The sequence below is a fragment of the Rattus norvegicus genome, chromosome 7 (assembly GCF_036323735.1).
Source record: "Rattus norvegicus strain BN/NHsdMcwi chromosome 7, GRCr8, whole genome shotgun sequence".
NCBI classification, from domain to species: Eukaryota; Metazoa; Chordata; class Mammalia; order Rodentia; family Muridae; genus Rattus; species Rattus norvegicus.
In genome coordinates, this window is record NC_086025.1 from 40,435,153 (window position 1) to 40,463,030 (window position 27,878).

A 27,878-nucleotide genomic window follows, 5' to 3' on the forward strand; every position below is an offset into this window, starting at 1 on the left:
TTTATATATATGGGATCCCCATGCAACATGGTTTGTCATAACTTATCTCATTTACAACTTAAATGTGATTTTTGAACAATTCTCTGAGTAAAATTGCTGTAATGCATTAATTCTTCTTGCTAAGCAAGATGGAACTATCAAGGAATTTTTTCTAAGGAGCTTAATATTCTAGATGTCATATTTTGTATGTGCTTTCCCATGAAGCAATATTCAAATTAAGAAGAAAGGACCTCATGGTGGTTTCTAAGGCTCTGTACAAGAGCACACACAGGTATTTATGCGTTGGTAAGTACACTGGTCTTTTAATATACCTTACATATCTTCTGGGTTACTATTTGCATCTACTAAGCTTAAAGGAAAACAAAAAAATAGACCAACATCAATTCTAGGTTTGGTAGAATCTTAAGCAAAAATTATGTTTTAGCACATAAAAAAAAAACAACAAAAATGTGAAATAGGAATAACTGTAATCTGAAGGGCCTGTGAATTTTTACTGGTAATTTGTATAGACTGGTACCCGCTACCAATCAGCCTCTGGTGTCTGAGCCCTAAATGAAGCTCCAAAACCACTGACAAAGAGACATAGGTGTGAGCTTGGGACATAGAAGATGCTTGGAAAATGCAAGAAGTAATCAGGTCAGAGTCAAAACTTACTTTATCATAAATAAAGTATCTGCTGCTGAATGTGGTCTGTTCTAAACACAGGAAAATTACTTAGTCATTCTCTTTCACACTAATATTAGATTTTGGAATTCGCAGAAGTAGCAAATTACAATCCACATAAAATCATATACTTTCTGACGGCATGTACACTACAGTCACAAAAGTTCCAGATTTCTTGGAACTAAATCCAATTTATGATCTAGTAAACCAGGGGCCTGTCAGTCTACCCCGTTTATAATACTGTGAGGTGGAGGCTATTGATAAGGAAAACTGTCAAAGATGATGATTTTTTGTCTTCCTTTACCTTTGGGTCCTGACAAATATTGATCTGATCTTTGGCTAACTGACATTCCTATTCCTTATCAGAATCTCAAATGTTCTCTTTCCAATGCTCTGGTTTCTAAAATCCAATGTAACTATAATGCTTATAGAGGTGTTTGCATGCCATGATCTCTCTCTCTCTCTCCCTCCCTCCCTCCCTCTCTCTCTCCCTCCCTCCCTCCCTCCCTCCCTCTCTCTCTCTCTCTCTCTCTCTCTCTCTCTCTCTCTCTCTCTCTCTCTCGATTTCTAACAGCCCTATTACTTTGTATTTGGACTATCTATGATTTTATTTTCTCTTAATCTCTTTCCTGTTAATAATGAATTTTGTTGGAAGACTTTCTTCTAGTCTGTTGGATTACTGTTTCCTTTTTAGAAGCACACTAGCTCAGGTGTAAGAACACACAAGGTTAAATGCAGCCAAGCTTTCCCCTGTGTTGAGGTCAAACCAAAACCAACTTAATGGAAATGAACCTCACATCTTGCTTTTCTTTTCTTTTTTAAATATATTTCTTTATTTACATTTCAAATGTTATTTCCTTTCCCGGTTTCCTACCCATAAGCCTCCCACGCCCCATCCATCCCCCTTACCGCTCCCCCACGACATTCAGCAAAGGATTATGCAGTTATATGGGACATTAGAATTGGAGGCTGCATAGTCAAAGGTTTAAAGTGGACAATGAATAAACTGAATCTAATAAAACACAGTCTTTGTTTTGTCTGTGAATATATATGCACATATACACATATATGTATGTTTGTATAGCATGTACACCTGTCCTCACAGAACCCAGATGTCAGATACACTGTCCTATCAGCCTCAGCCTCATTTTTATGAGATAAGGTTTCTCACTAGACCTGGAGTTAGACTGACAGCCACTAAGCTCCAATATTCCTCCTATTTCTGCTTCCCTGAATGCTGACTCTTTATGTGCATGCTGAGATCCAAACTCAGGTTCTCAGGCTTCATGCATCAAGTTCTCATGTCCACTAAACCAGTCCAGTGTGTGTGTGTGTGTGTGTGTGTGTGTGTGTGTGTGTACATATGTATATATGTATATCTATAGTTATATGAATATGTATACATATTTCTTTGACGCAAAGAACCTAGTTTAATGAAAGCAAAAAGTATTAAGATACAAAATACTACTCAAAAGCACCAATATAATAATTTAATTCATAAACATCCACAATATGAGAAAAAACATCATAGTAAACAATGGGCAGTAAAGCTGAATTTACAAGCATGTTTAAAAATCATTCCAGGGTTAGTGTAGGATTACTAAATAAGAGACAAATGAATTATTTTATGTGATGTAAATACAATTATTATAGATTTGATAGTTTTTACTATTTTATATAGAGTGTGGTCAGAAGCACCAACCTCCCTTTACGTGGGTTGAAATATTTTTTCCATTGCTTCTTTCTCCTTCTGTGTAGAACCTCCTCCACATTAATACTATGTTGTTGTTTTAAACAGAATGATAGAGAAAAGCACTCAGTAATTGCCACCATAACAGATATTAGCAAATTGAGTTTCAAATCTTGGAAGCACTGTGGTTAAGATGGATATGCGAATACGTTTTACTTGTGCCTGGAGTTCTCTGTGTTCAGGATGACAGTGTTTCCACTCCGAACTTGTAGTTTTTTAGCCAACTAACTCTTGTTAAATTTTTCCCTTTCCTGTTGTTAAAGCATTCTATACATTAACTAAAATCTTAGAAAATATTTCAAGGCATGTGCTGAGGGACAGATTTACAGAAGACAGCAGATCTAAGTTTAATTTTTAACTAGCTGTGTAACCTTTGAGTTGCCCACCCCCCAACCCCACGTGCCTGGATGTCATCTTTCTCAACTTCCTGATTTAAGAAAATTCAATATACTAATTAGTTGAAGACATTGAGGAAAACATGATACAACACTTAGCCTAAAGCTCAGTATTTCAGTTACTTCCTCAAGTTTTCTCTCTGGACCTCAAGAACAAGTCATTACTAGGGACATCACTATATATTTTGTGATGTATGGCTTGTTACATGTATTTAGACTAGAGTTCAATTATCAGTGGAATGGTCTAAGGGATGTGAATTGTAAGTATGTATGGGTTCCAAGGGAGATATTCTCTGAAGCAAACATATCACTTTCCCTGCACAGGTAAATTTAATCTTGTTTTTAGAGGACAGTGCTAGCCATATTCTGAAATTCTTTACCTATAGTATGAAGATTTCAGTTTCAACATATAAAGCAATATATGTATATGTCTAAAAGGGTTTAGCAGTGATAGAGAAGGGACATCCCAGGGATTAACTTTGATATTTAGTATTTTTAAAAGGTGAATTTGAAGACAGGCTGGCGAAAAAGTTTTCCGTTCTTTTAAAAGGATTAGTAGCAATGTTCTGACCTGAAATTTACGTCTTGCGATTTATTTTCAAGACACTTCTCACTTTGTGAAAACCTTTCTAGTAGGGGCATTACTATTAATCTTAATTGTATACAAGCCATTAAAACCTAAGAATATCTTCCTTGGAACCTATACATGTTTAAAGTTCACAGCCCTCAGACGACTCCAGTGATAATTCATCTCTACTCTAAATACATGTAACAAGCAACATATCACAAGATATATAATGACATCTCTAAAAATGACTTGTTCTTGATGTCTGTAAAAAAAACTTAAGAAAGTCCTTAGAAGACTCACTAACGATCACTTTTTACTGACTTTTAATTACCTAAAATTGAAGAAATGTACCTCGCCAAAGAACAAAACCCAGCCTTCTGTTATATGGTCTAGGTTCATTTTGCATTTCTCTGAAAAATTTGAAGTTTCAACAACCATAAATTTAATGCCTAGTCCTGCTTAGGCAAGAGTTCAGTGATTTTAAAGAGGCAAAGCTTTGCGTTCGTCCATGTATATTTTAAAATTCTTCACGTGGTTTAGTTGAAAGCATGCTTTGACTATTGGAAGAGGTAAATCAGTCTACCAGGTAGACAGCCTTTGAACAAGAATCTGATACACAGGCACAGACCTAAAGTGAGAATTAGCTCCCTAATACCACTTTACAGAACCTAGCCAGAATCCTTGAGGCTGTCAGAACTCAGCTGAGAAGCAAGGCCCAAATGCTTTTCTTTCACATAATTTGTAAATAGATGGCATGGGAGAGAAAGCCCAGAATCTTTTACCTCTGGCTAGACTTCTTACAGATTACAGGAAAGTAGCAGAACAGGGCCGTTGTGATTGTTATCCTTGCCTTTTAGTTGAGTGGGTTAGAAGACAGATGTTAGAATGGTGGGGGTGGGGGGAAGGAGGGTGTCCAATTTGTTTCGTTGTCTCTACGTGGGGCTTCCCCAGAACCACCCAACATCCCGCTGCTGTCCTAGCTCTGTGCGCTGGGAAGACGCAGCAGGCAGCCGCAGTGGCCTCTGCGTCATGGGGTGGTGGGGCGGAGAGGCGGCTCCCAGCCTGCAGACCTGGCTCGATCCTTGGCGCCCGGTCCCCGCCCGCAGCCACCCCCTCTCCCACGCAGCCTGTCGGGGAAGGCAGCACAGCGGGCTGGGCACGTGGGAGCCTCCGTCACACCCTCACTCATACACACACGCACACACACACACACATACACACACATACACACACGCACGCACACACACACATGCACACACACACACTCACATAACACACACACACACACACACACGCACACACACACACACACACACACACACACACACACACACACACGCGCGCGCGCGCGCGCGCGCGCGCCCCAGGAAACAAACGCCAGCATCCCGTGCAATATCCTGGCACACACAGGCGCTCACGAGTTTCTCGGTGCCAGCTTGCAGGACAGCGACTCCCGAAACCAAGCCTGCCCTTGGCAAGCTTTCTCTGGTCTCCAGACAGCTCCTCTGCGGCCTCCCGCACCATCACCTGGATCCGACCCTTTCGCCACCTAGGAACCTGGAAGCTCTAAAAGGTGCTGGCTCAAGAAGCACCAGAGGTAATGTCTCACTCTGGTGCTGGAGCACCGCCGGGGGTAGGGTGGGGCTCTCTATTAGCCACCCAGGAGTCCGGCGCCAAGAAGGAGAGCAGGATATGTGGATGGAGCTCCAGAAAGACTCAGGCTGAATCCTGGGGTGGGAGGAGGAAGGGCGATGGGAAATGTGGAAGGTGAGGCTGGTTTCTGAGGATAGGGCTCTGCGTTCTGCACCGGTGCAAACTGAGGTTCCGGTGGTGGGGGTCCGAGGCTGCACTTGTGGGGAGAAGCACGTGGTTCTAAACGTGCCGCCATCCTTCCTTACCTAAGTGGAAACTGCCTAGTGCATCCGTGGAGACCGGCTTGTTTCCAAATCAAGTTGGGGCTTGAAGGGTGGGGTTCAACAGGGCAAGTCCGAGAGGAAAGTTGGTGTCAGGGCAGAGATGCGCTCCCGGGAAAAATTGGGATTCAATATTCCTACGTGTGGGCGGTGAGGCTGGGAAACAGCGAGCCTCCTTCTTGAGGGCTTGTGGATCATTTGCAACAGCGACACAGACTATCAAGGCAGTGTATTCACGTGACCCGGATTTGATTCTCTCCGGCTTGAGACATCCTGTGATGGGCTGTTTGAAAACTGACCTTTAGGCGTACTCTCCGGCACGTGGCTGCTGTAGAAAGAGCAGCTTGGGGCTTCTCTGCGCATCCTGGAATCGAAATGGGTGGCAGAGAGGGTGGCGGAAAGGATGGTGGCACAGTGATTTTAAGGAACGATGGGAGAGGGACTAGGCATTCTTATGCCTTCTACAGAGTTGATCCACTTGGCAAGTCTGTGTGTGACAGCGCCGAAATAGATTAGAGCACACTGAAGCGAAAGCGATGCACTTTTAACTTGCGCACCAGCCTCTAGCAGAGGAATGAATCAGAATCTCAGAGGGATACTTGGGGGATCAGGGAGACCCACCTGCTTTCAAAGCCTCCACGCGTGGGAGTTCTTTTCCCGGGAGCTGAGACCTGTTATTGAACGTGCTCATTAGCATAACTAATCTAAGAAACATTCCCAGCACTAAGGCTTCACTCCCTATTCATTCTCCACCCTAGAGGAGAAAGGCTGGAGTAAGACTGGGCGGGGCCTGGAGGACAGCGTGGTGACGTAGTAACTGTTTGGGTGCTTATGCAAATAAGACTGAGCCATTGCCTCTGGTCCACCCTCCTAGTGTCCTCAGACCTTAGAGGTATACCCTTTCCTAGGTTTGAGTTCTTCCATGAAGAGCTGAGAAAAATGAGAAGAATGAAGGCTTTTCTTTGGGTGCTCCATTTGGGTTCATTTTAGTCCTCTCTGTAAAAGATATTTTATGACTCCTGTCCTCAGTAGCTTTCTGAAAAGCCAGGACCAGAGCAGACTCATCACGCTTCAGCCCCCGAGCGTCTCATCTTTAAAATACAGACATAATTACATCTTTTCCAGCTGGTACTACCCTAGAGTTTTTAAGGCACTTTATAAATACGTGATGGAATGGAGTTTCTTGTTTGTTCATTTACAGCTAAGTGTATTTCTCTCCCACTCACTTGAGACGATTTTATATTAGTCTATCAAGTTTAAAATTAAACCAACTATTTTTTTTCTCCAAGTGAAACTTGAAGACATTCCTTTTGTGTTATTAGGAGACATGAATTAACAAATTTTGAAAGGAAGTTAGTGTTTCCGTGTTTATTATTAAAGGATATATTATTGCAGATTACCTAGTTGGTTTAAGAATCACTGAATAATTACAATACATGCGAGCCCAAGTTGGATTTTTAATGGAAATGAAAAGGTGTTCATATATGTTTCTGGAAGACGAGTGTTTAGTCATCTAATTAACAATAAATGGGGAGTTATAAAACTAGATGATTTAGCTCCTTGGAGATACCAAAATAAAGACAGGATGCCTTTCTATAAATTATTGAAACATCTAAAAATAACTCAAAATAGATACTACACCTTGAGCTTTATGGTTATAGCCATACACTTCCCCGGTCTTAACCTGTGCATGTTAAAAATGTATAAATAGGAAATACATTGATGTTTCCCTAAACACTGGAAATAATAAGCAGCTAGATTTAAAGTATCATTTTCTTAGGGGAGCAAAGCTTATTAAAACCTCTTAGTTTTTCCTTTTACTTCTTCATTTATCACTCAATGTTTAGTGGTTATGTTAATTTTTATCACTAAACATTCAGCATTGGATACAATGATATATTAATATGCAGAGTTGGCTATAAGTGATTTCTGAGCAAATGGAACTATTAAAAACTCCTTTGGCATAGTCTGATGCTTGAAAGTTATGGGCATTTTCACAGCCAGAATTTTTTGACTTAGTCTTAATTTATTAATAATATTACTGCTTTGCTGGTATTTAGTAATTCCTGATAAGCATTTTATGCTGATATGTGAGTTGTGATCAGTAGTTATCATTTTCTCTGAAGATTGGCAACCCTTACAATAGGGTTGAAGGACAGTTTTTAATGAACTGTACTACTTAACATAGGACAAAGAGTCTTGATGGCCAGGTTATTTTATTTTATTTTAAATTAATGCAAAAATCTGCCCTTTGAGTATGACTGAATGTTATCTCTGTGTAGAATGTTCACCTTAGAAGCTTTCTCATGCATCCGACTAGAAATGATCACAAAGTTGACTCAGAGAGTATAAGAAGACAGAATCATACTCACATGTTTCGTGTAGTTGTGGAAACTGAGAAAGTTTTAGAAAGAACTACTTGGTAATATTTATCAGAATTAGAAAATCAGTTTTGATAAATCAGTTTCCCTTTCAGGATTTATTCTATAGGTTCATAAATGGGAGATACACCAAAACAATTTATTGGAATCTTCTAATGTAGATGATCGGATACAACATGTGTCTATAGACACAAGGAGTATTGTATAGTTATTAAATGAAGTCTACTATGTTAAGAACAAAAGTGTTCACTTTTAATATTAAAAGCAAGGGAAATGCAGATCTAGAATTAAATGGGTGGGTGAAAAGAAACAGGTCAGAGAAGAAATGATTGTAAAATGAAAGATGCAAAGAGAGGCTTCTGGGAGAATTCTGTTCAGGCATCAATCCAAGCAATCAACTTAATGAACTACAAAAGTCAAAGAATATTTAGCCTTATTACTGTTGTTACCAAATTTGCAAAGAAATTTACTCTTTCAATAAATTTTCCCCATTTGTTTTATTATTACAATTACATCATTTTCCCCTTCCCTTCTTCCAAACTCTCCCGGACAGATCTCTTTGTTTTCTTTCAAATTCATGATCTTCTTATTTTTTAATTGATTGTTGCTATATACATACATACTTACAAAGCCTTACAATGTTACATGTATGTATATTTTCTCAGTTCATCATTTGGTATTGGATAACCAATTGGTGAGATCTTCCCTGGGTAAGACTGTTTCTTCTGCAAAGCACTGCTATACCTCAGGCTCAAAGAACCTTGAGGAAGAAGGGATAGAAGAAATTTAAGAGCAAGAGGACCAGGGAGTTTGCTCTGAGACTATTTCTGTTGGGAATGTCAGAAACTACATCCACAAAGTCACCAATATGACTACCTAAAAAAGGACACAAAAATAGACATGGTAAAGTAGTTGGGGGGAAAGCCTAAAAGACCTTAGTATTATTTTTATTTTTATTTTTATTTTTTTGGTTCAGAGCTGGGGACCGAACCCAGGGCCTTGCGCTTCCTAGGCAAGCGCTCTACCACTGAGCTAAAATCCTCAACCCCTAGTATTATTTTTATAATAAAATTGTATAGGAAGAAATTTTAGATATAAGTTGCTACCTACCTTTATCACAGTTTCATTTAGAGTGGGTATAACACACACACACACACACACACACACACACACACACACAAACATTCATGGATGTAAGATTTTAATTTTAGTTTTGAGACACTTACTAAATCATATGTAATTGTTAGAGAATGACAGAATGTGCTTATGAGTTAAAATAATGACAGCAATAAGAAAACTTTCTTGCCTCTGTTTACTTCTTTTTAAAAAAAAACATACTATAAAAATCATTCTCAAAATATCGAGCTTGCTGTAATCATACCGCAGAAACTTTCCATCAGACAGAAAATCCCAGGATTGCTTTTCATGACTAAAGCCACTGCTTTCCAAGAAGGTCAAATAATAGAACCACGCAGTAAATTTCGCCTTTCTACACATAGAGTTGTCTTCATATTTACTCTGATTCTTATGTGTCCCAGTAGTTTGCTCCACGGCTTGGGTGCATTGGAGTGTAATCATTCGCTCACAGGATGACATCTGGGTTATTGGAAATCTGGAGCTATAGTGAGCAAAGTTGCTAGAAAGACTCCTGCACAGGTTTGTTCTTTCTCTCTCTCTTTCTTTCTTTCTTTCTTTCTTTCTTTCTTTCTTTCTTTCTTTCTTTCTTCCTTCCTTCCTTCCTTCCTCCCCCCCCCCCCCTCTCTCTCTCTCTCTCTCTCTCTCTTTCTTTTTCTTTATGGAACATACCTTTCAATTTATCTGGGGCAGGTGCTTAAGGTTGTAATTGTTAAGTCACATAGTAATTGCATGCTCAATTTTAAAAGTTTCTGTAAGAGAAGTGCCCAAGTGTTTTCTGGAGTGGTGGCCATAGTTCACATTCTTACAAAGGACAAATGAATGATCCACTTTTAATTCTGAAAGAATTTCGCCTTTCTGACCGGTATGTAGTGGCATTTCTTTGTGGCTTTGTTTCCCTATTTCAGGTTAACATTGAATCTTAGCTCATGTGTTTGCCCTGCACATAATATTCAATGGAATGACCCAGTAGGTTCCTCGCCCACTTTGTACTTTGTATTTTTAATGAGCGAACTGAAGGACATTTATGTACCCAAAGTACTAGACTTTTTCTCAATGTGTGGTCGTCAAACATTTCGTCTGTGGGGACCAAGTTTCGTTCCTTGCTCTTGCTAGGCAAGTGCTTTACCACTTAGTTAAAAGGTCAGTACCTTTTCTCTTAATCTTCAGCTTGTTTCTTTATTATCTTTCCTTAATTAATTAATAAGTAATAGAATTTCATCATTTTCCACTTCCCTGTCCCCAATCCCTCTTGCCCAACCTCTCCTATATTCTGTCTTCATCCCCCAGATTGATGGCATCTTTTTTGATTACTACTGTTTTATATGTATACACATACGGATATATACAATCCACTGAGTTTATTGACTGTGGGCTGTGTGTATATCATTTCGGGACTCACCGTTTTGTATTAGATAGACAATGATGGGGCATATCCATGGGAGAGACAAATTTTCCCTCTCTCAAAGTCATTAGTTGCATGTATGTAGTTCTTTGGTTAAAGGTGAGACAGGCCCTCTTGAGATATCCTTCCCCTGTACTCATGTGAGGTTTAGCCATCTATATTGTTGTGATATCATGGATGTAGTTTCCCCGTCATTTCTAGGAGATGCAGTTTAACAGCACATTTTCTCATATTCTGGCTTGTATAACCTTCTGCCCTCTTTCTTCCAATGTTTCATGAGCTTTAGGTGCAGGGATTGTGTGGTAGATGTGTCCTTTGGGGTGAGTGCCACACAGTCAATTCACCTCTGTATTAGTTTGTTGCTGTTGATGTTTTTATTGCTTATTTTTTATCATCTTAACAGGTCTTTTCATAGTGGTAAATGGTTTATATTTTGAAAGGTAGTGTATTAATGCGTTGCTTTTGATGTTTCCTTTGAGATCTCTCAGCTCTAGATCTCAAAGATTCTTTCCCCTTGTTATGTGTTTTATATTCAAAGTTATAAAACATTTTGAGTTAGCTTTTATGTATTATTTTAGGCTTGGTTCACTTAGAGTTGTAGTTTTGAATAAGGGTGTTGAATTGTTTCCAGATTAATTTTTTAAAATAGCTGTAGTTTTCTCACTGGCATTACCTTCATATTTTATCAAAAATTCTCTAGGCACATTCTATCCATGCACATGTTTTTCAGAATAGAGTATTCTGTTCCACTGATTTATGAATCTGCTTTTGTATGAACCTCCATTCAAACTTTTCATTTGTAATCAGTTATATTTGTTGTGTGTAGTTTGTATTCTCAGTTCTACTTCAGGTCTTAAAAATTATGGCTTTACATTTCTTGCCACAGTCTTTCTGCTATGGGAATTCTTCTCTTTAACCTATCACATTGCTTCCTGTGTATTATTTATGTTTGGTTTGTTGGATAAACATTTTTCAGGGTGCTTAGAATTTTTCTTTTTCCTTTTCCTTTTTTCTCAAAGTACGACATGTAGTTTTGCTGGATATATTAGTCCAGGCTGACTGCCATTGACCTGTAGGATTTGAAAAGCATTACTCCAGGTACTTCTTGCTTTCAAAGTTTCAAAATATATTTCAGCTGTTCTGTTGTGTTTTCCTTTATATGTGCCTTGAACTTTGAACTTATTAATTTATTTTGCAATTTTCAATACATTTTCTTTGCTTTGTATGCCTAATGTGAATACCTAATGTATTAATTGCAAAATATCACAGGTGTTTTCTAGACTTGTCGACTTGGTGAACTGTGTGCTTCTTATATCTATTTGAGTATGTCTTTCCTCAGTTTGTAGAAGTTTTGTTCTATGATGTTCTTGAAGAACTGGTCTATGCATTGACTTGGTGACTTGAAGTTTTTCTCCTTTATCTATGCTGTTCTTTTTTTCCTCATGGTGTTTGGTGTCTCACATTTCTTGGATTCTGGATTATCTGTTTCCAGAAGTCAATGTTTTCTTGCAGTCACCTATTCCCTCTAACTCATGCCTTTCCCCATCCTCTTCTATAATGATCCTCGAATCTTGGGAGTCAGCATCCAGTGTATATTCTGTCACTCTGTCTCTGTTTCTCTCTCTCTCTCTCTCTCTCTCTCTCTCTCTCTCTCTCTCTCTCTCTCTCTCTCTCTCTCTCCTGCAAATAGAAGCTTATCACATGAGGGTTGTGAGATCTATAGATCTATTAATATAAATTGTGTGTCACTAGGAGTCAGTCAAATACTATGTCCAGTTAGTAGAGTAATAAAAGTAGGTTCCCTATGGGGCCAATGTGCTCTCTATCCATAGATTTTTTTGGCTTGATAATGGTGCTGGATAAGGGTTTCTTCTTGATAAATGAAATGCAAATCTAACCAGAGAGTAGTTGTTTGCTGTCATGATGTTTGTGCCACTTTGTACCCCTGGTCATTTCTTGGTGGGTTGTTATTGCTGTAACCAACAGGGTTCACAGATGGGCATGATTAATGATTACTTTCTTGATCGTGAAAATAGTACTCAGAGCATCATGGAAGCTAACTAGGCGGGATAGAGCTTTAAGGTGTATACAAAACTAATTTTGCCATGTTCTATTATGCTAGTATTTGGTCCTTTCTACTCCAGTAGGATTTAATTGGCAAGTTCTGGATGGTAATCGAGAGCAACAATAGTAGCTTGCAGTGTTGGGAGGTTGGTCTATGGAAACTGACTGGCTAGCAAATTTAAAGAAGTAACCAATTTCTGGCACCATACTTAAAAAAAATATTTTATTTATTTACATTTCAAATGTTGTCCCCTCTTCTTGATTTCCCCTCTGCAAACCCCTCATCCCATACCCCCTTCCTTCTTCCTCTAAGAAGGTGCCCCCACCCACTATGCCCGACCCCTCTAGCATCGCCCTTCACTGGGGCAACAAGCCTTAGAGGACCAAGTGCATCCCCTCCCATTGATGCCAGAGAAGGCAATCTTCTGCTGCATATGTAGCTGGAGCCATGTGTCCCTCCATGTATAATCTTTGGTGGTTAAGTCTCTAGGAGTTCTAAGGGATCTGGTTAGTTGATATTGTCTTTCTTCCTATGGGGTTGCAATCCCCTTGAGCTTCTAAGTCCTTCCCCTTCCAGTGGGGTCCCTAGGCTCAGTCGGATGGTTTGCTGTGAGTTCCTGCATCTGTCTTAGTCAGGTACTGGCAGAGTCTCTCAGAAGACAGCCGTACCAGGATCTTATCTGCAAGCAATTCTTGGCATTAGCAATAGTGTCTGGGTTTGGTGTCTGCAGATGGGATGGATCCCAAGGACATCTCTGGATGTCCTTTCCTTCAGTCTCTGCTCCATTTTGTGGCCCTATGTTTCCATTAGACAGGGAAAATTCTGGGTTATAAATTTTGAGATGGGTGGGTGACTACATCCCTCAGCTGGGGATCTACTGGAAGTGGTACGTTCAGGTTCTCTCTCTCCTCTGTTGGGTATTTTGACTAATGTCATCTCCATTGGGTCCTGGGAACAAACCTCTTGCATCGCTGGTGTTTGGGACTTTCTAGTGGTTTCTACTAATCCCCACCAACCCCTCCACCCACTGCTACATATTTTTATTCATTCTCCTGGCCCTTTGGACTTCTCTCCTGTTCCTTCCCATACCTGATCCTGCCCCTCCTTTTTCTCTTCACCTCCACTCTCCTATCCAGGTTCTTCCCTTTCCCTACCCCCCATGATTATTTTGTTTCCTCTTCTAAGTGAGATTGAAGCATTCACACTTTGGCCTCCTTTGTTGTTAAGCTTCACATGGTATGAGTTGTATCATGGGTATTTTGAGCATTTGGGCTAATATCCACTTGTCAGTGAGTACATATCATGTATGTCCTTTTTGTTCTGGGTTACCTCACTCAGGATGATATTTTCTAGTTCCATCCATTCACCTGTAAAGTTCATGAAGTTGTCATTTTTAATGGCTGAGTTGTATTCCATTGTGAAAATGTACCACATTTCCTGTTTGACAGCTTCTTGTGTTCAGTACTTCACTGTGACTCTGTGTAGAGTTAACTCCATTCTAATTATTTTTATTTATATGTGTGAAGCTCTTATAGTAGTAGGTTTCCATATTTCCTTTTTGAAGGGTCTTCATTTATCCATTTTCCTGCCTCATCCTATATTCTGTCTTTCATTTTCCATTCAGTTTAACACTTCCTACTCCATGATTCTCTTTTAACCCTGTATACAAGTGTTTCTTCCCCACTCTAGTGTAAGCCTGATCAATGGCCTGTTAGTGATATGCTGACATCTATTAACTTTTAATGTCTTATGTTCAGCATAATTTTCCTCATATCTATTCAAATTATTTCAAACAGAAATAGAATTTACACCTGTAATGTTGACTACTATTTCATAGTGTGAACTTGGTTGTTTGTTTAATTATTCACTCATTTAGGCATACTTAAGATTTCTGCTTTGGGGTCTTCTGTGGGTAAATAATTGTTATGAACATTGTGCGCACGCGTACGTGTGTGTGTGTGTGTGTGTGTGTGTGTGTGTGTGTGTGTGTGTGCTTGGGTTATAAACAGTGTAAGTTTGTAAGTTTTTATTTCTCTAGTATATACAACTGAATGCAGACAGTGATCACTCTAAGAATTTTATTGTTAGGTTCATAAATATTGGTATAGTTTTATTCATATTAGATGCGGCATTTTATGCTGTCACCTATAATATATAATATGGTCGTTTTTTTACAATATCACCAGTATTGGTGTAAATAATTTTTAATATTGAGTTATTCTGATAGAGTATGTCAGAGCCTATATTTAATAAATATAGATTATGATTTTTGGATTTTCATTTGTAAAATATATTCACTCTCAACTTTTAACATGCCATTTGGTTATCTTTTTGTTTAATGCAACAGATACAGATATAGTGGGATATAATTTATAAAAGAAAATTTTAGATTGAAATCTACATACATAAAATATTTATTATTTTTCGACATCATTATTTCAGTATCTCATAAATTTTTCATCTGTTTCCTTTTTGAAATATTTTGCCACATGAGAGTGAACAGCAAAGTCTGCCATTTTCATGCTAAGAACTATAATAAGGCTTAAAATTTTTCTTTCACTCTGGTAGTTTGTACTTTATATACTATGTGTTAAAATTAGAAAATGTACTTAATTGAATCCAGGATAGTTTTCAAATTCAATACTCAGATTACTATGTAAAGAAAAATTTAGCCAGTAAAATTTTAATATGTTAAAATTTAAATGTCCTCATTAGATTCATGGGTGTTCTAGTGCATTATGAGCATAGAGCTTTTGCAACTGCCAAAGCTTAGCCAGTTCTAGCTGGTCTGTCAGAACTATCCCTTGATGCAGTGCAGGATTTATAAATCAGTGCAGCTTCTCAAATTGTATTTTAGTTCAGTGTAGTCAAGCCTCTAGGAGCTATCCTTGATATATCTATAAGATTCACGTGTCTCTCTGTCTGCAGTGTCTCGCATATTTTCATTACATGTGTGAATTAAAACGTATTTTCAGAGTTTAAGGAGAGCCTGGTCCAAAAAGTGAGTTATAAGATATGAGGCACAGAGAAACCCAGCCTCAGTGAAAGTAAGATAAAATAAAACAAAATTTAAAAAGAAGCATATATATATATGTATATATATGTATATATATATATATGTATATGTATATATATATATATATATATGTACACACACACACGACAGGTTATAATAGTTAGGAGCTAAAAACTCATGTGGAGCAAAAAATTCAAAGTACTGACGTAAGTCTGTAATGAAAATATTAGTGTGAACCCCTGGCAATGGACAAAGAGACACCTTGTTCATGGTGTTGTTCTTATATCAATCAGGGACAGAGCAGTTAGGAGTCCTTCGTTTATCCTAGCTTGGTAACTGACTTGATGGCCAAGGCTGTTTTATGCCAAGGATGCCGTTTTGGTGAGGTATGGTACCCACGCTTTTCTGTGGGTAGAAGGTCACCGTTATTCTGTTATTGCAAAGTGGCCATACTAGATTCTTTCCTACAGCCTACGACCTCACTAGCTCCAGAAAGCTGGCTAGTTCCAGGTACGATTTCCCTCCTGCTGATTGGCCTTAAGTCCAACTAGACTGAAGTTGGTTGTCCCAACCTGCGAGTGTCACACTTGCCAACTCAGAGCCCTGAATCTAGGCTGGGTAGTAGCCAAACTGCTCATCATGCTGTCTTTCTCTTATCTGTACCACCAGGGTGAGTTCTTCAGCATTGCTGTCTACTTTGAACAGGCTAGCAAGTGCAGCCATGGGCAGAGCACCATGCCACCCACAGACCTCAGCTCCTCTGCTCAACACAGGTTGACAATAGGCACTGGTTTGCCACCATGCTACCCAGGGCACACAGAGGATATCACCCAGTGGCATGCTAGCCTCACGGCCAACCTACGTCTAGAGCCCCCATAATGTGCAAGTATGTGGTGGACAGAAGGGAGAGGAACAGAAGTAGAGCAGCTTATTATGAAAAGCTTTGGAACTGGAGACTCAAGGGTGAAAAGGAATAGCCTGTCGTGAGTGACCAGCTCTAGCACCTCGGGTCATGGTGAGCACCCAGACTGAGCTGCCACTTCTGAGTCCTTGGCCGCAGGGGTCAGTGTCAATGACTATAGTTTATATTTTCACTACAGAGCATGGGGATGTCTTTGGTTGGGGTAGCTGCAAGGAACCACATGGATGTCCTGGAGTAGTACATAACTGACCCTCCCCTTCACTGGCTGTGGAGCTCTGGAGAGCCAGCCCCATCTCTCATCACAGCCAGCACTTTGGAGAGTAGGCACTGTGTCTCGTTCAGGCAGCACAGTAGATCTGGTACTTGTGACTGGGCTGTGAGAGATCTGACTCAAGCAGAGCTGCCTACAGGGTGGTGAGTGCTGGAGAATTAATCCTGTCCCTCACCAGCTTCAAACATTTAAGAAAGCAGGCCCTGCCTGGACAACACAACAGGGCTGACCCTGGTGGTGAGGCATAGGTGAACAGATCCTGACAGAGAGAACATGGAAGAGCTGGTTGCAGCACTCCTCTCTCTACCTTGAGGTGGTATGGATGTGGAGGTGATGCCTTCTCTCTTTCATCCCTAGCCACCTCCACAGAGATGGCCCAGGGGTCATAAGAGTGGGTGAGGTGGCCCTGTTCCATGTTGGCTATAGCACTAGGAAGAGAGGACCCTGTACCTCGCCTGGGCAGCACAGTAGATCTGGCTCTGGAGGCATGGATGCCAGTGAGCCATCCCAGAGGGCAAGAGAGTAGAAGAGTTGACCCTACCTATTGTTGATGACTACATTGGCTAGCATAGGCAAAGTAGTGAGCAGTGCTGGAGCACTCACCCTGGTTGGACAGATAAGTGTACAGCTTAGCTACTCTCCAGGCCCAGATCCAGGGCTCTGTCTTGTCTCACGTCAAAATCTGTATCATCTGCAAATGGAGTATGTGAAAGGGCCAGTCCTGCTGATCCAAAGCTTCAGGACCTCCAAGACACAGGGCAACATCAGGATAAGCAAGAGGAGGCCCAGTGAGGATCCAGTATTGATAGTGTCACAAAAGCCAGGGACCATTAACCAGACCAATGGCTCATTGCAGTGAACATTTGCAAGGGACAATGTGTGGACAGAAGCATACACTGTGAGATACAATGTGACATCGTATAGATTCCATGGTGAGATGTTTTTCCATTCTTTAGAGAGAGAGAGAGAGAGAGAGAGAGTCAATGTTGCAAGACCTTCTAATGGATATGAGGAGATGAAGAGATGAACAGGACTGGGGTACAGGATGTGAAACTCAAAAGAATCAATACAACATTTTTTAAAAGAAGAAAAGAAAATACTTGTGTGGCCTGGGAAGGAGGAGGAGGGAGAGGAAGAAAAGCATAGAGAAGACCAAATATCAAATTCATGACAAAAAGAAAGAAAAGAAAAAGTGCTTTTTAAAAAGCCAATGGGATATCAGCAATTACTTTATACCAGTAAAGTTGGTGAAATAGACAAAATTCTTGCAAAAGATGGCTTCCTAAAACCCAAGGTAACAAAGAGGTAATTTAAGTTGTTGTGTATCAGAGAGATGAATTGAATTTCTAAATTAAATATATATATTCTGAAAAGAAACTCAGTTGCAGATGGCTTTATTGGTGAATGCTGCCAAACACTCAGAAAGAAACAAAACTGATTCCACACATTTTCTTTCAGAAAAATAAAAGAAAACCGTGACAAAACTCATTTTAAAAAAGTATTAAAGCTAAAAAAGCAAAACGTAAGACAAACATTACAGACTCACATTCTTAAAAATATCTGTAGTGAAGCATTCACTTGTATGTGTTTCTGTGATCACAATTTGCTATGAGGAGAAGCGTCTTTGATAAGTGTGGTACCCACACTAATCTGTGGAAGTGAAGATATAATTTAGAATGTAGTAAGGAGATATTCTGTTCTAGCAGGTGGCCATACTATATTCTTCTCTGCAGTTGATAACCTCACGAGCTCCACAGAGCTGGCATGATGTCCCTCCTGTTGAGAGGTCTTACGTCCCACTAGATCTCAGTTGGTTGTGCCAACTTGTGAGGGTCACACTTGCTTCTTTGCTTGTGACATTTCCTAGGTGCTGCAGCTGGGTAGGACTGTCAATCACCTTCCCCTCAGTCAGCTTGCATAGCATTTCTGGAGCTGTGGAAACTAAAGCCCAAGCCAAAAAGCTTCAAGTGAGGTAAAGCTCAAGTCATCTGCATCCTGTGTCCTACACGTGTGGTATTTTCAGCCATGGAGGCCCATAATCAGTCCTTAAGAGGAAAAAAATGGTAATATAGATGACTATATTGTTTTGAGAGTGACTTGAACTGATCAACTATTTGAGAGGAAGTTTCTTGTGCCTGGAAACAATGAACAGGTGAACAGTTTCTGGGGAGCTCAATTGCAAGTGACAGTTCTAGATTCTGGTTCCTGTATCTATGGTTCAGGAGACATCACAGAAATACTATGAGAGCCAGAATACTGAGCAGTCTCCTATGAAACATGCTTTCCTAGAAATAGTCACATAAATAAGGCTGGAACAAAGACAATATCCATGGACATGTTAATATAGAAGTGAGTAGATTTTTGTGGGGTCTCATCTCTAGACAAGGAACTACAAGTAATGATTGCTAGGAGGAGAATGAACCTTCTTAATAGTTACTAGGAGACTGACAGAAGAGTCTGTCTTGAAACAATGTATACAACAAAAAGAAAATTAAGTTCAGAAGGCTGTATTTATATTTGCATGTGCTCATATACAACACACACACACACACACACACACACACACAGACCCACAAATACTATTCAAACAAAAAGAAGCTGTTATAACCACTTCAGAGGGGGCAGGCAAGAGTAATGTTGGAGGAAGAAATTGAGAAATAAAATTGTTGGGGTTGGGGATTTAGCTCAGTGGTAGAGTGCTTGCCTAGCAAGCGCAAGGCCCTGGGTTCGGTCCCCAGCTCCGAAAAAAAGAAGAGAAAAAAAATTGTTGCAACTTACTTTCAATTAAAATATATTTAAAAAATAAAATATACTGGAGCTATGTCTTAAAAATAATTTTCGCAGATTTGTTCTACTGGTACCTTATACATAAAATACGTGGATTAAAATGCAGATTAAATTACATGTAAATGTAACTAAAATTAAAGTAACTAGGATACATTCATTAAAGTGTATTATAAAACATTGTCTGGGAAAATTGATGAAGATGCTTGTAAATGCAACAGGCCAAGTTGGTGAACTGGAAAATCCAAACTTTCAGTTGCCATATATATATATATATATATATATATATATATATATATTTAGGTTAAAATTTAAGTGTTTCCTAGGAATTTTATTCTGACAAATTGTATGTGAAGAGAATTAAATCAACCCATAAAATGTCTTGATGGGAAAATCCAAGTATGAATTTAAATGATGAAGCCCTCGGCATGCTTTACAAGTAGGTATTCTTATACACAGATTAACAGAAAGATAAAAGGATCTGACCTTCAGAAGTGCTGCGTCATTTAGAGTTCTCGCTTGCAGGTTGTAGAAAGTGATGCTGGCAAAGAAGCAAGTGAACAACAGCAAACAGATGCCAGCAGGGCTGCAGGCTTCAGAGACACAACAGGGTGCTTGGCGTTGCGGTGCAAAGGGTAAAGAATGAACGAGCCTCTGAGAGTCAGCAAGCAGGATCCATGACTACAGGAGCAGTTGTGTTCTGCCCATGGCACCCTTGACAGAACCTAAAGAGCCACCCACTTTTTGATAATGTTGTGTCTCCTTACTATTCACATCACAAATAAGGAAGATGATCAAATAGGACAAATATGGAGCATCCTTGTCCAAGACGGTCATGGTAGTTTTTTTCTTCAGTTGTCACACATCCATTGTTGTGATACTTAGGTGCTGTTTCCTTTAAAAATGGGATGTATCTATTTGTTTTTATTTTTGTTTAAATATTAGCTTGTACTGGAATACGGTGACATAAGTGTTTAATCCAAGCACTTGGGACACAGAGGCAGGCAGATCTCTGTGAGTTTGAGGCCAGCCTGGTCTACATAATGAGTACCGGGATAGCTAGAGCTGCATAGGGAGACTCTTTCTCAACACTCAGTCCAAACAAACAAGCAAACAAACACAACCCCTTTAAAAACTAACAAAGTAAGTGGCTTCATTATAGTGTTTCCATGCATTCTCTGTATCAGTTTGTTATCTTTTCCTGCTCCTGTCTTTGACCACACTTTGTACCTCTAGTATCAGTGGATTCTTAGTGTGTCCCATTCTGCTCTCAAATACAAGTGTCTACCATCTTCTCTAACTCCCATCCTTAAAACCTCCTTTTTCAAATGGATCCCTTTCTTGGTTCATGGCTTCATCCCCATTCTCTTTGATATAAATATGAATATGTAATACTAGAAAGTAAGGCCTGCATGACAAAGAACACGTGGCATTTGTCTAAGTCTTGTATGGTTCACTTAATACAATTTCTTTTCCAGATATATCCATTTTCCTATAAATTGCATAATTTGATTTTTCTTTGTGGCCGAGTAAAATTCTACTGTGAATATGCACTCTATATCCATTATCAATTCATCAATTGATAGACATCTTAGCTAGTTCTATTTCATGGCTGTGTTGAGTAGAGCAGTGATAAATGTAGGTGTATAAATATCTTTGTAGCCAGATATAGTCATTTGGTTGTATGTGAAGGACTGGAATATCTGACCCTATACTTCTATTTTTAATGTTATTGAGAAAAACTTCAAAGTGATTTTTATAATGGCTACACCAGCTTACAGTCATATCATGCACACATAGGGTTTCTTTTTGTTAATATATTTCCTACATTTTAAATATTTATTGACCATATGTATCTCTTCTTTTGAAAACTTCCTGATTAGTTTGTTGGCCTATTTATTTTTGGGAGATTCTTTTCTGCTAGCTTTTTGTTTTGTTTTGTTTTGTTTTTAACTTTGTAGTTCCTTACATATTCTTGATATTGGAGTCATATCTTCAGTTTAGCTTGCCAAGATTTTTCTCCCATTCTGTGAACTGTTCACTGTGATGGCGCTTTTCTTTCTGTGCATACTTTTGAAAATTTTATGGCACTTGAAAAGCTTTTATGTAACTTTATTAATTAAAGGTTGTTTCCTGTGCTCTTAGGGTTGTATCAAGGAACTTCTTGCTTGTAACTTGAGGGGCATCACCTGTTTCCTTCTAGAAGCTTCAGTGTTTCAGATTTTATGTAAAGGACTTTCATCATTAAGATTGATTGATTTTATGGAATGTCAGCACTATATGTTGAATAGGCTTCTTTTCCAACTTCATAAAAAATAATGGCCATGGCTGTGTGGGTATGATTCCAGGTCCTCTCTTATATTCCATAAGTCTAGATATTTATCTTATCCAGGTCAGTGTGAATTTCGTTGTGAACCTGCTTCTGACCAATAAGTCATTTTCAAATTTGGCTCAGAGGCTCACTGGTATGTTTGCTTGGACTAATCTTCTGTAGGCTAGTGTTGTTAATCCACGTTTATAATATAGACAGTGGGAGCGAAAATTTTGGAAAGGATTCATCTAGAACAAATACAGTGACCTGAATCAGAATGCTAGTTTCTCTCCTAACTGGTTAAGGTGGAGTCCTTCAGGCCACCGTATTGGGGATCATTGTGCAGTAATATAGCTAGTAATAACCGGTGCAACAAATGTCTATGAAAACATAATTCACAGTAGTAGACCAATGAATCACACACAATTAAAACTTTTGCCTTTTTTTTTGTTTGAAATCAGTAGGTTTTTAAGGTGATCCACTATGAGGAAATAGAACATAGTATTTAGGACAAATAAACTGGGTTTGGTGTCTGCAGATGGGATGGATCCCCAGGTGGGGCAGTCTCTGGATGGCCTTTCCTTCAGTCTCTTCTCCACACTTTGTCCCTGCATATCCTTTAGACAGGAACAATTCTGGGTTAAGATTTTTGAGACGTGTGGGTGGCCTAACCTCTGTATATGGTCTCTATAGGTTCTCTCTCCCCTTTATTGTATATTTCAGCTAATGTAATCGCAATTGGGTCCTGGGAGCCTCTTGATTTCCTGGCATCTGAGAATGCCATCTCTTGGCTATCCCCAGTTCCCCACCCTCCACTGTTACACATCTGTTCAATTTCCTGACCCTCTACACTCCTACCCTCATCGGTCTCTTCCTACACCTGATCCTGTCTTCTTTTTCCCTTCCCCTCCTCTATCCCTCTCAGGTCTCTCCCTCTCTCTACCACCTGTGATTATTTTTTGCCCCTTCTAGGTAGGACTGAAGTATCCACACTTTCTGCTGGTCTTTCTGCTTCTTGAACTTCATATGGTCTGTGCGTTGTACTGTCAGTATTCCGAGCTTACTGCTGATGCCAAGAAGTGCATGCTGACAGGAGCTTGTGATAGCTGTCTCCTGAGAGGCTCTGCCAGAGCCTGACAAATACAGAGGTGGAGGCTCACAGTAGGACTGAGAACTGGGACCCCAATGGAGGAGTTAGGGAAAGTACTGAAGAAGCTGAAGGGATTTCTCGCCCCATAGGAAGAACAACAATATCAACAAACCAGAACCCCCAGAATTCCCAGTAACTAAACCACCAACCAGAGAGTACATATGGAGGGACTTATGGCTTCAACTGCAGAAGTAGCAGAGGATTGCTTTGTCTGTCATGAATGGGAGGGGACACCCTTGGTCCTATGGAGGCTGGATACTCCAGCATAGGGGAATGATAGGGCAGTGAGGTGGGAGTGGGTGGGTATGAGGGGAACAGCCTCAAACAGGCAGGGTGAGTGGGGAATGGGATAGGGTTTTTTTGTGGAGGAGAAACCAGGAAGGGGATTATTTGAAATGTAAATAAATAAAATAACCAATAAAAAAGAAGGAAAAAAAATCTGCTGAATAATGGAGCTTGAATTCTCGACATGCAACAAGTTAATTATAGGCTAATACATTTAAAAAATGAACATAGTTGCACTCGTAAAAGTGGACACTTACACCTACTTATCGTGATGGTATTTCCTCAGGAGTATTTCTTTGGCACGCTTACTGCCATTCTCCATTTACAAATGACTTATATAACTTGGGCATGATCACAACATCCCTAACATTTAGAGAAAAGATTCAATTGCTGAAGGCCTATCTTCTTTTATTAATTAAAATTGTATTTTGTTTGTTTACATTCCATCAGTTGCTCCCCCCTCCCACTTTGCCCCACAGTTCCTCATCCAATTCCTCCTCCCCTTGCCTCTGAGAAAGTGTCCCTTCCCCCAAATCAGGGCTCCCTGATTCCTGATCCCTGATCCTTGGGGCCTCAAGTCTCTCCAGGAATAGTCACATTTTTAAACCCATGGAGGACAGACCAGGCAGTCCTCTGCTATACATGTGCAGAACCATTGGGGGAGAGGGTGTCTTAGGCCAGCCTGTGTATGTTTTCTGGTTGGTGGCTCAGTCCCTGGGTTCTGGGTAAGTTGAGATTGCTGGTCTTTCTATGGCTTCACCCTCCCCTTCAGTATCTCCAATTCTTCCCCTAATTCAAACATAGGGATCCCTGACTTCATTCCAATGCTCTGGTGTAACTGTGTCTATCTCAATAAGCTGTTGGTAGAGCCTCTCAGAAGACCATCGTGTTAGGCTCTTGTCTTTAGTCTCCTCCATTTTTGTCCCAACAGTTCTTTTATTTTATTGTAATTTTTTAATGTTAACATTTACCTATTTTATTTTCTATTAATCATTTTATTTGTTTACATCTCAAATGATATCTCCCTTCCCAGATACCTCTGAGCAACTCCACATACCACATCTGCCCTCTCCCCCTACCCTTTGCCTCTATGAGGGTGCTCCCACACCCTATGCTGAGGCATCAAACCTCCACAGGACCAAGGGCCTCCCCTCTCATTGATGTCAGACAAGACCATCTTCTGGTACATATTTATCTGGAGCCATGGATCCCTATATACTCCTTGGTTGGTGGTCTAGTCCCTGGGAACACAGGTTGGTCTGGCCAACATACAGTGTTCTTCCAATGCTTCCCTAGGCCTTCCTCCAGCTCCTGCACCAGGATCCCAGAGCTCAGTCTGAGGGTTGGCTGAGAGCATCTGCATCTGCATTGGTCAGGTGCTGGCAGAACCTCCCAGCTTGCAGTTCTTTTAGACAGGAACAATTGTGCGTCAGAAATTTTGACTGTGGGTTGGTAACTTCGTTGTCCCTCCTTTTGAGGCCATGTCTATGCACTGGAGATGAATTCTTCAAGTTCCCTCTCACCACTGTTGGGCATGTTGGGTAAGGTCACTCCCATTGAGTCCTGGTACCTCTGGGTCACCTCTGGGTCTCTGGTACTTTCAAGCACTCCCTCCCCCAAGGCTGCATATTTCCACTCATTCTCTTGGCCCTCTGTACTTCTCATCTGTCCTGCCCCATATCTGATCCTATTCACCTTTTCCCCTCCCACTTCCCTCTCTCACTCAGGTTCCTCCCTCCATTTTCCGTGATTATCCCCAATCCAGGCCTATTTTTATAAACTAGATTTAAATGTTTGGGACTCATATGTTTCTACATATGGGCAAATCAGTCTTTATAAGATTCTTTTATCATAAAAAGAAGAAGGCTTTTCTGGGGCCATAAAGAGATGAACAAGTAGAGTGCAGTACCCTCTTTCAGATTATGAGTGACCCCTTTAAATAGTCCAGCCTCTTGCATGAAGTTAACAACAGCATTTTTACATGTTTATTTCTACCTTATTCTCATCTTATTTCCCAAGTTTCATACCTAATTTTAAATTTGGACCTGTACATAACTTCTCCAAATTAGAAATCTTATTTCCTATTAAAGTTACAGCTTCTGTATGACTTTTATTATAGTGGGTCCTTGCTTTCTCTCATATAGCTGGATCTTAGGAACCTGTATCTCAGTTTCCTAATCTTTTGTTACATAGGAGTCCTCACTTGTCTTACAGAAAGTAATATTTGCCAATAAAATTAATAACATTGATGACAAAGCAATTTGTGTTTGCTTAAGTGTGATCTCTTTCTTATTTGGCATCCAATTCTCTCATTTGTACTTCTATTCTACATTTCTCTTTGGGCTTTTGCATCCTCTTCAAGTTCTCCTCCATTGTCTCCTGTCTCTATAAAATCCTATTTAATTCGTCATAATGACTTATCTGTGAAGAGAAGGGAGAAATCCTACATTGGTATATTTTTTATTACAGTAAACATTATTGTACAATAAAATATAAATGAAGTTGGTCGGGGATATTTACTTCTGAGACTAAAGTTTATGTTTTAGAAGAGAGGTTTGAAAACATTTCTGAGGAAAGGGGTTTGCAAAATTTAGGTTTTGGAGGATACGATAGCAAGTGTCTTGTTAGCAAGTAAGTATTAGACAATACTTGGGATTGAAAGGATTGGGAACGTTAGATGAAAAGAATATTACAGTTGTTCTGAAATAGGGTAAAGGTATATCAAATGTAAGGGACAGTCTACAAACAGGGGCAGGAAGTAATAACATCTATGACAGATCGCCTGCACTTCACCACTTCATACACAAAGCAGTGTGATGGCATTCCCATTTTAAATTCACATACAACATTTACTATCCCTTGCCTATGGACAGACAGAAGAAATGTACATCTAGCATATCTTCATGTAAACCGTGCTGCTTTCATATGGGTGACTATGTATGAGTGGTTTTCTTCAAAGATGAGCAGGCAAGGTTCATATTTTTTGTCATTTACTGCTTTGAAAAATGTAAATGATAAGAATAACTTTAAAATAGAAGAGGACAGAGCTATGCCACACCAGTCTAGAGCATAAATGAACAAGACAGATAATTGGTTTTAGTTCATTGTCTGTACCAAGGGGTTAAAATCATAGAGAAATACTCTGTTGTAGTTTAGTTACTTAAGATACACTTTTGTTTTCATTTCCTAGAAGATCTTTAAAAGTAGGCACTGCATGTTTCTTAATAGATGTATACGACAAAATCTTCTTGAGTTAATGTGTATTTCTCAAAGGAGAGTTTAACTAAAGTAAAACTCATACACATACTAATTCATACACTTTTAAAATTATTAAATTCTGAATGACCAAGATCAATCATGTTTTATAGTCTTAGAGACTATCATAAAGTGAGCAAGAAAGGATGTTGAAGTATTGTTTACATTTGTAATTGTTCAATATCACATTTCAACTTTTCATTTCATAGGTATATACAGAGTATTAGAATCAGATCCAGGATCCATCAGAATTTTTCACCTTGAATCGAGGATTTATATATATTCTTCTCAGATTTATTTGGTTTTAAATAACATTTAAAATGTATATATTTGCCTCAAGGTTGTCTTTAAGAAGAGTAATTTCCAATGCCTAAGAATAGCAAAGTAGTAAAGAGAGATTTGGATGATGATGTCATTGAATCTGTCAAAGACCTCCTGTCCAATGAAGACTCAGTGGAAGATGTTTCTAAGAAGAGCGAACTAATTGTTGATGTTCAAGAAGAGAAAGATACAGATGCTGAAGATGGATCTGAAGTTGATGATGAAAGGCCAGCTTGGAACAGTAAGCTGCAATACATCCTGGCGCAAGTTGGATTTTCTGTAGGTCTGGGGAATGTGTGGCGGTTCCCATACCTCTGCCAAAAGAATGGCGGTGGTAAGTTGCATTCGTTTGCTTTAATGGTGAATTGCTACACTAGTATAAACTGCAGCCCGTTATTTTAGGGAGCCCCTATTGTCACTGCAGCCTCATTAGTTCTGAAATTGTGAATTCCATTACAAAGCTAGGGAGATGCATTTGTGGGAAGTCAGCCCAGTTCTGGGTTCAGATGAAGTTTCCATAGGAACAGGTTGGCATCCTGCAAATACTCAAGGATTGCTTAAGGTAACACATTCTCAAACTTTCTCCCTGGATACTGTAAACATTGCTGAAGGACTGACAGGAATGTTTTTTTAACCTGTGTTATGTTCTTTATGCATGCCAGGTTTTTGCTTTCAATGAGCATCTGAAGCCAATAACACTGAGGGAACATGGACGTTCTCTCCATGACTTATAATTTCTGAATTCTAAGTTGTCTCATTCTTTACCAAAAGCAGAACTAACATGTAATTTAGAATAATGATGGTCTTTAAATTGGGGCTAGCACTTTTGGAACTCGTGAGAAGGAGTGTAACCAGATACTTACCATAATGCTAGTCACTCTTTGAGGTTTTACACATTGATTTGAGTTCTATAACCCAACTTCAAAAAATACTTTAAAAAAGAAAACACTCTTAATTTTAAACAAAACCTAGGACCATCATTATCACCACTCTTATTATGCAAAGGTGGGCACATAATTATCAATATTTTTGAAGAAAAATGTTGTCCAAAAAAAATCCTTTGGGAGAAAATGTCAACACAAAAAGGGAAATCCTAATAGCTTTGCAGTACAATCCCCCAAAAGAAACCAAAAAACAAAACCCCCGACCAAAAAAACAAACCAACAAAATCCCTGGAGAAACTCTTGATGTGGCTCTAATGAAATTCTTTTCTTCTACACATGAAATTGTAGATTCAATTCCCAGCCCAAGGGGAGGGCAATGAAGAAAGACAAATTGTTTTAAAATTT

The 27,878-nt window shown here is 39.4% G+C and overlaps 1 protein-coding gene, 1 long non-coding RNA gene and 1 other non-coding gene across 4 annotated transcripts in view; 2 read left to right on the forward strand and 1 right to left on the reverse strand.

Moving 5' to 3' along the window:
• The first annotated feature begins 4,454 nt into the window (after positions 1-4,454).
• Positions 4,455-27,878, forward strand: part of Slc6a15 (solute carrier family 6 member 15) — a 54,182-nt gene continuing 30,758 nt past the window's right edge. The window contains exons 1-3 of one of the 2 annotated variants that reach the window (XM_039078522.2): positions 4,455-4,973; positions 18,351-18,455; positions 26,609-26,923. In XM_039078522.2, coding sequence (XP_038934450.1) covers positions 26,635-26,923 — 289 coding nt within the window. In that variant the 5' untranslated portion in view covers positions 4,455-4,973; positions 18,351-18,455; positions 26,609-26,634. 2 annotated transcript variants of the gene reach the window in all.
• LOC120093967 (small nucleolar RNA SNORA48) lies at positions 15,525-15,668 on the forward strand. The gene has a single exon (XR_005487676.1). It is a non-coding gene; the product is annotated as a small nucleolar RNA SNORA48 (small nucleolar RNA).
• On the reverse strand, positions 17,862-19,886 carry LOC120093576 (uncharacterized). Its single transcript, XR_005486910.2, has 2 exons — positions 19,754-19,886; positions 17,862-18,528 (listed from the first exon to the last, which is right to left on the reverse strand). It is a non-coding gene; the product is annotated as an uncharacterized LOC120093576 (long non-coding RNA).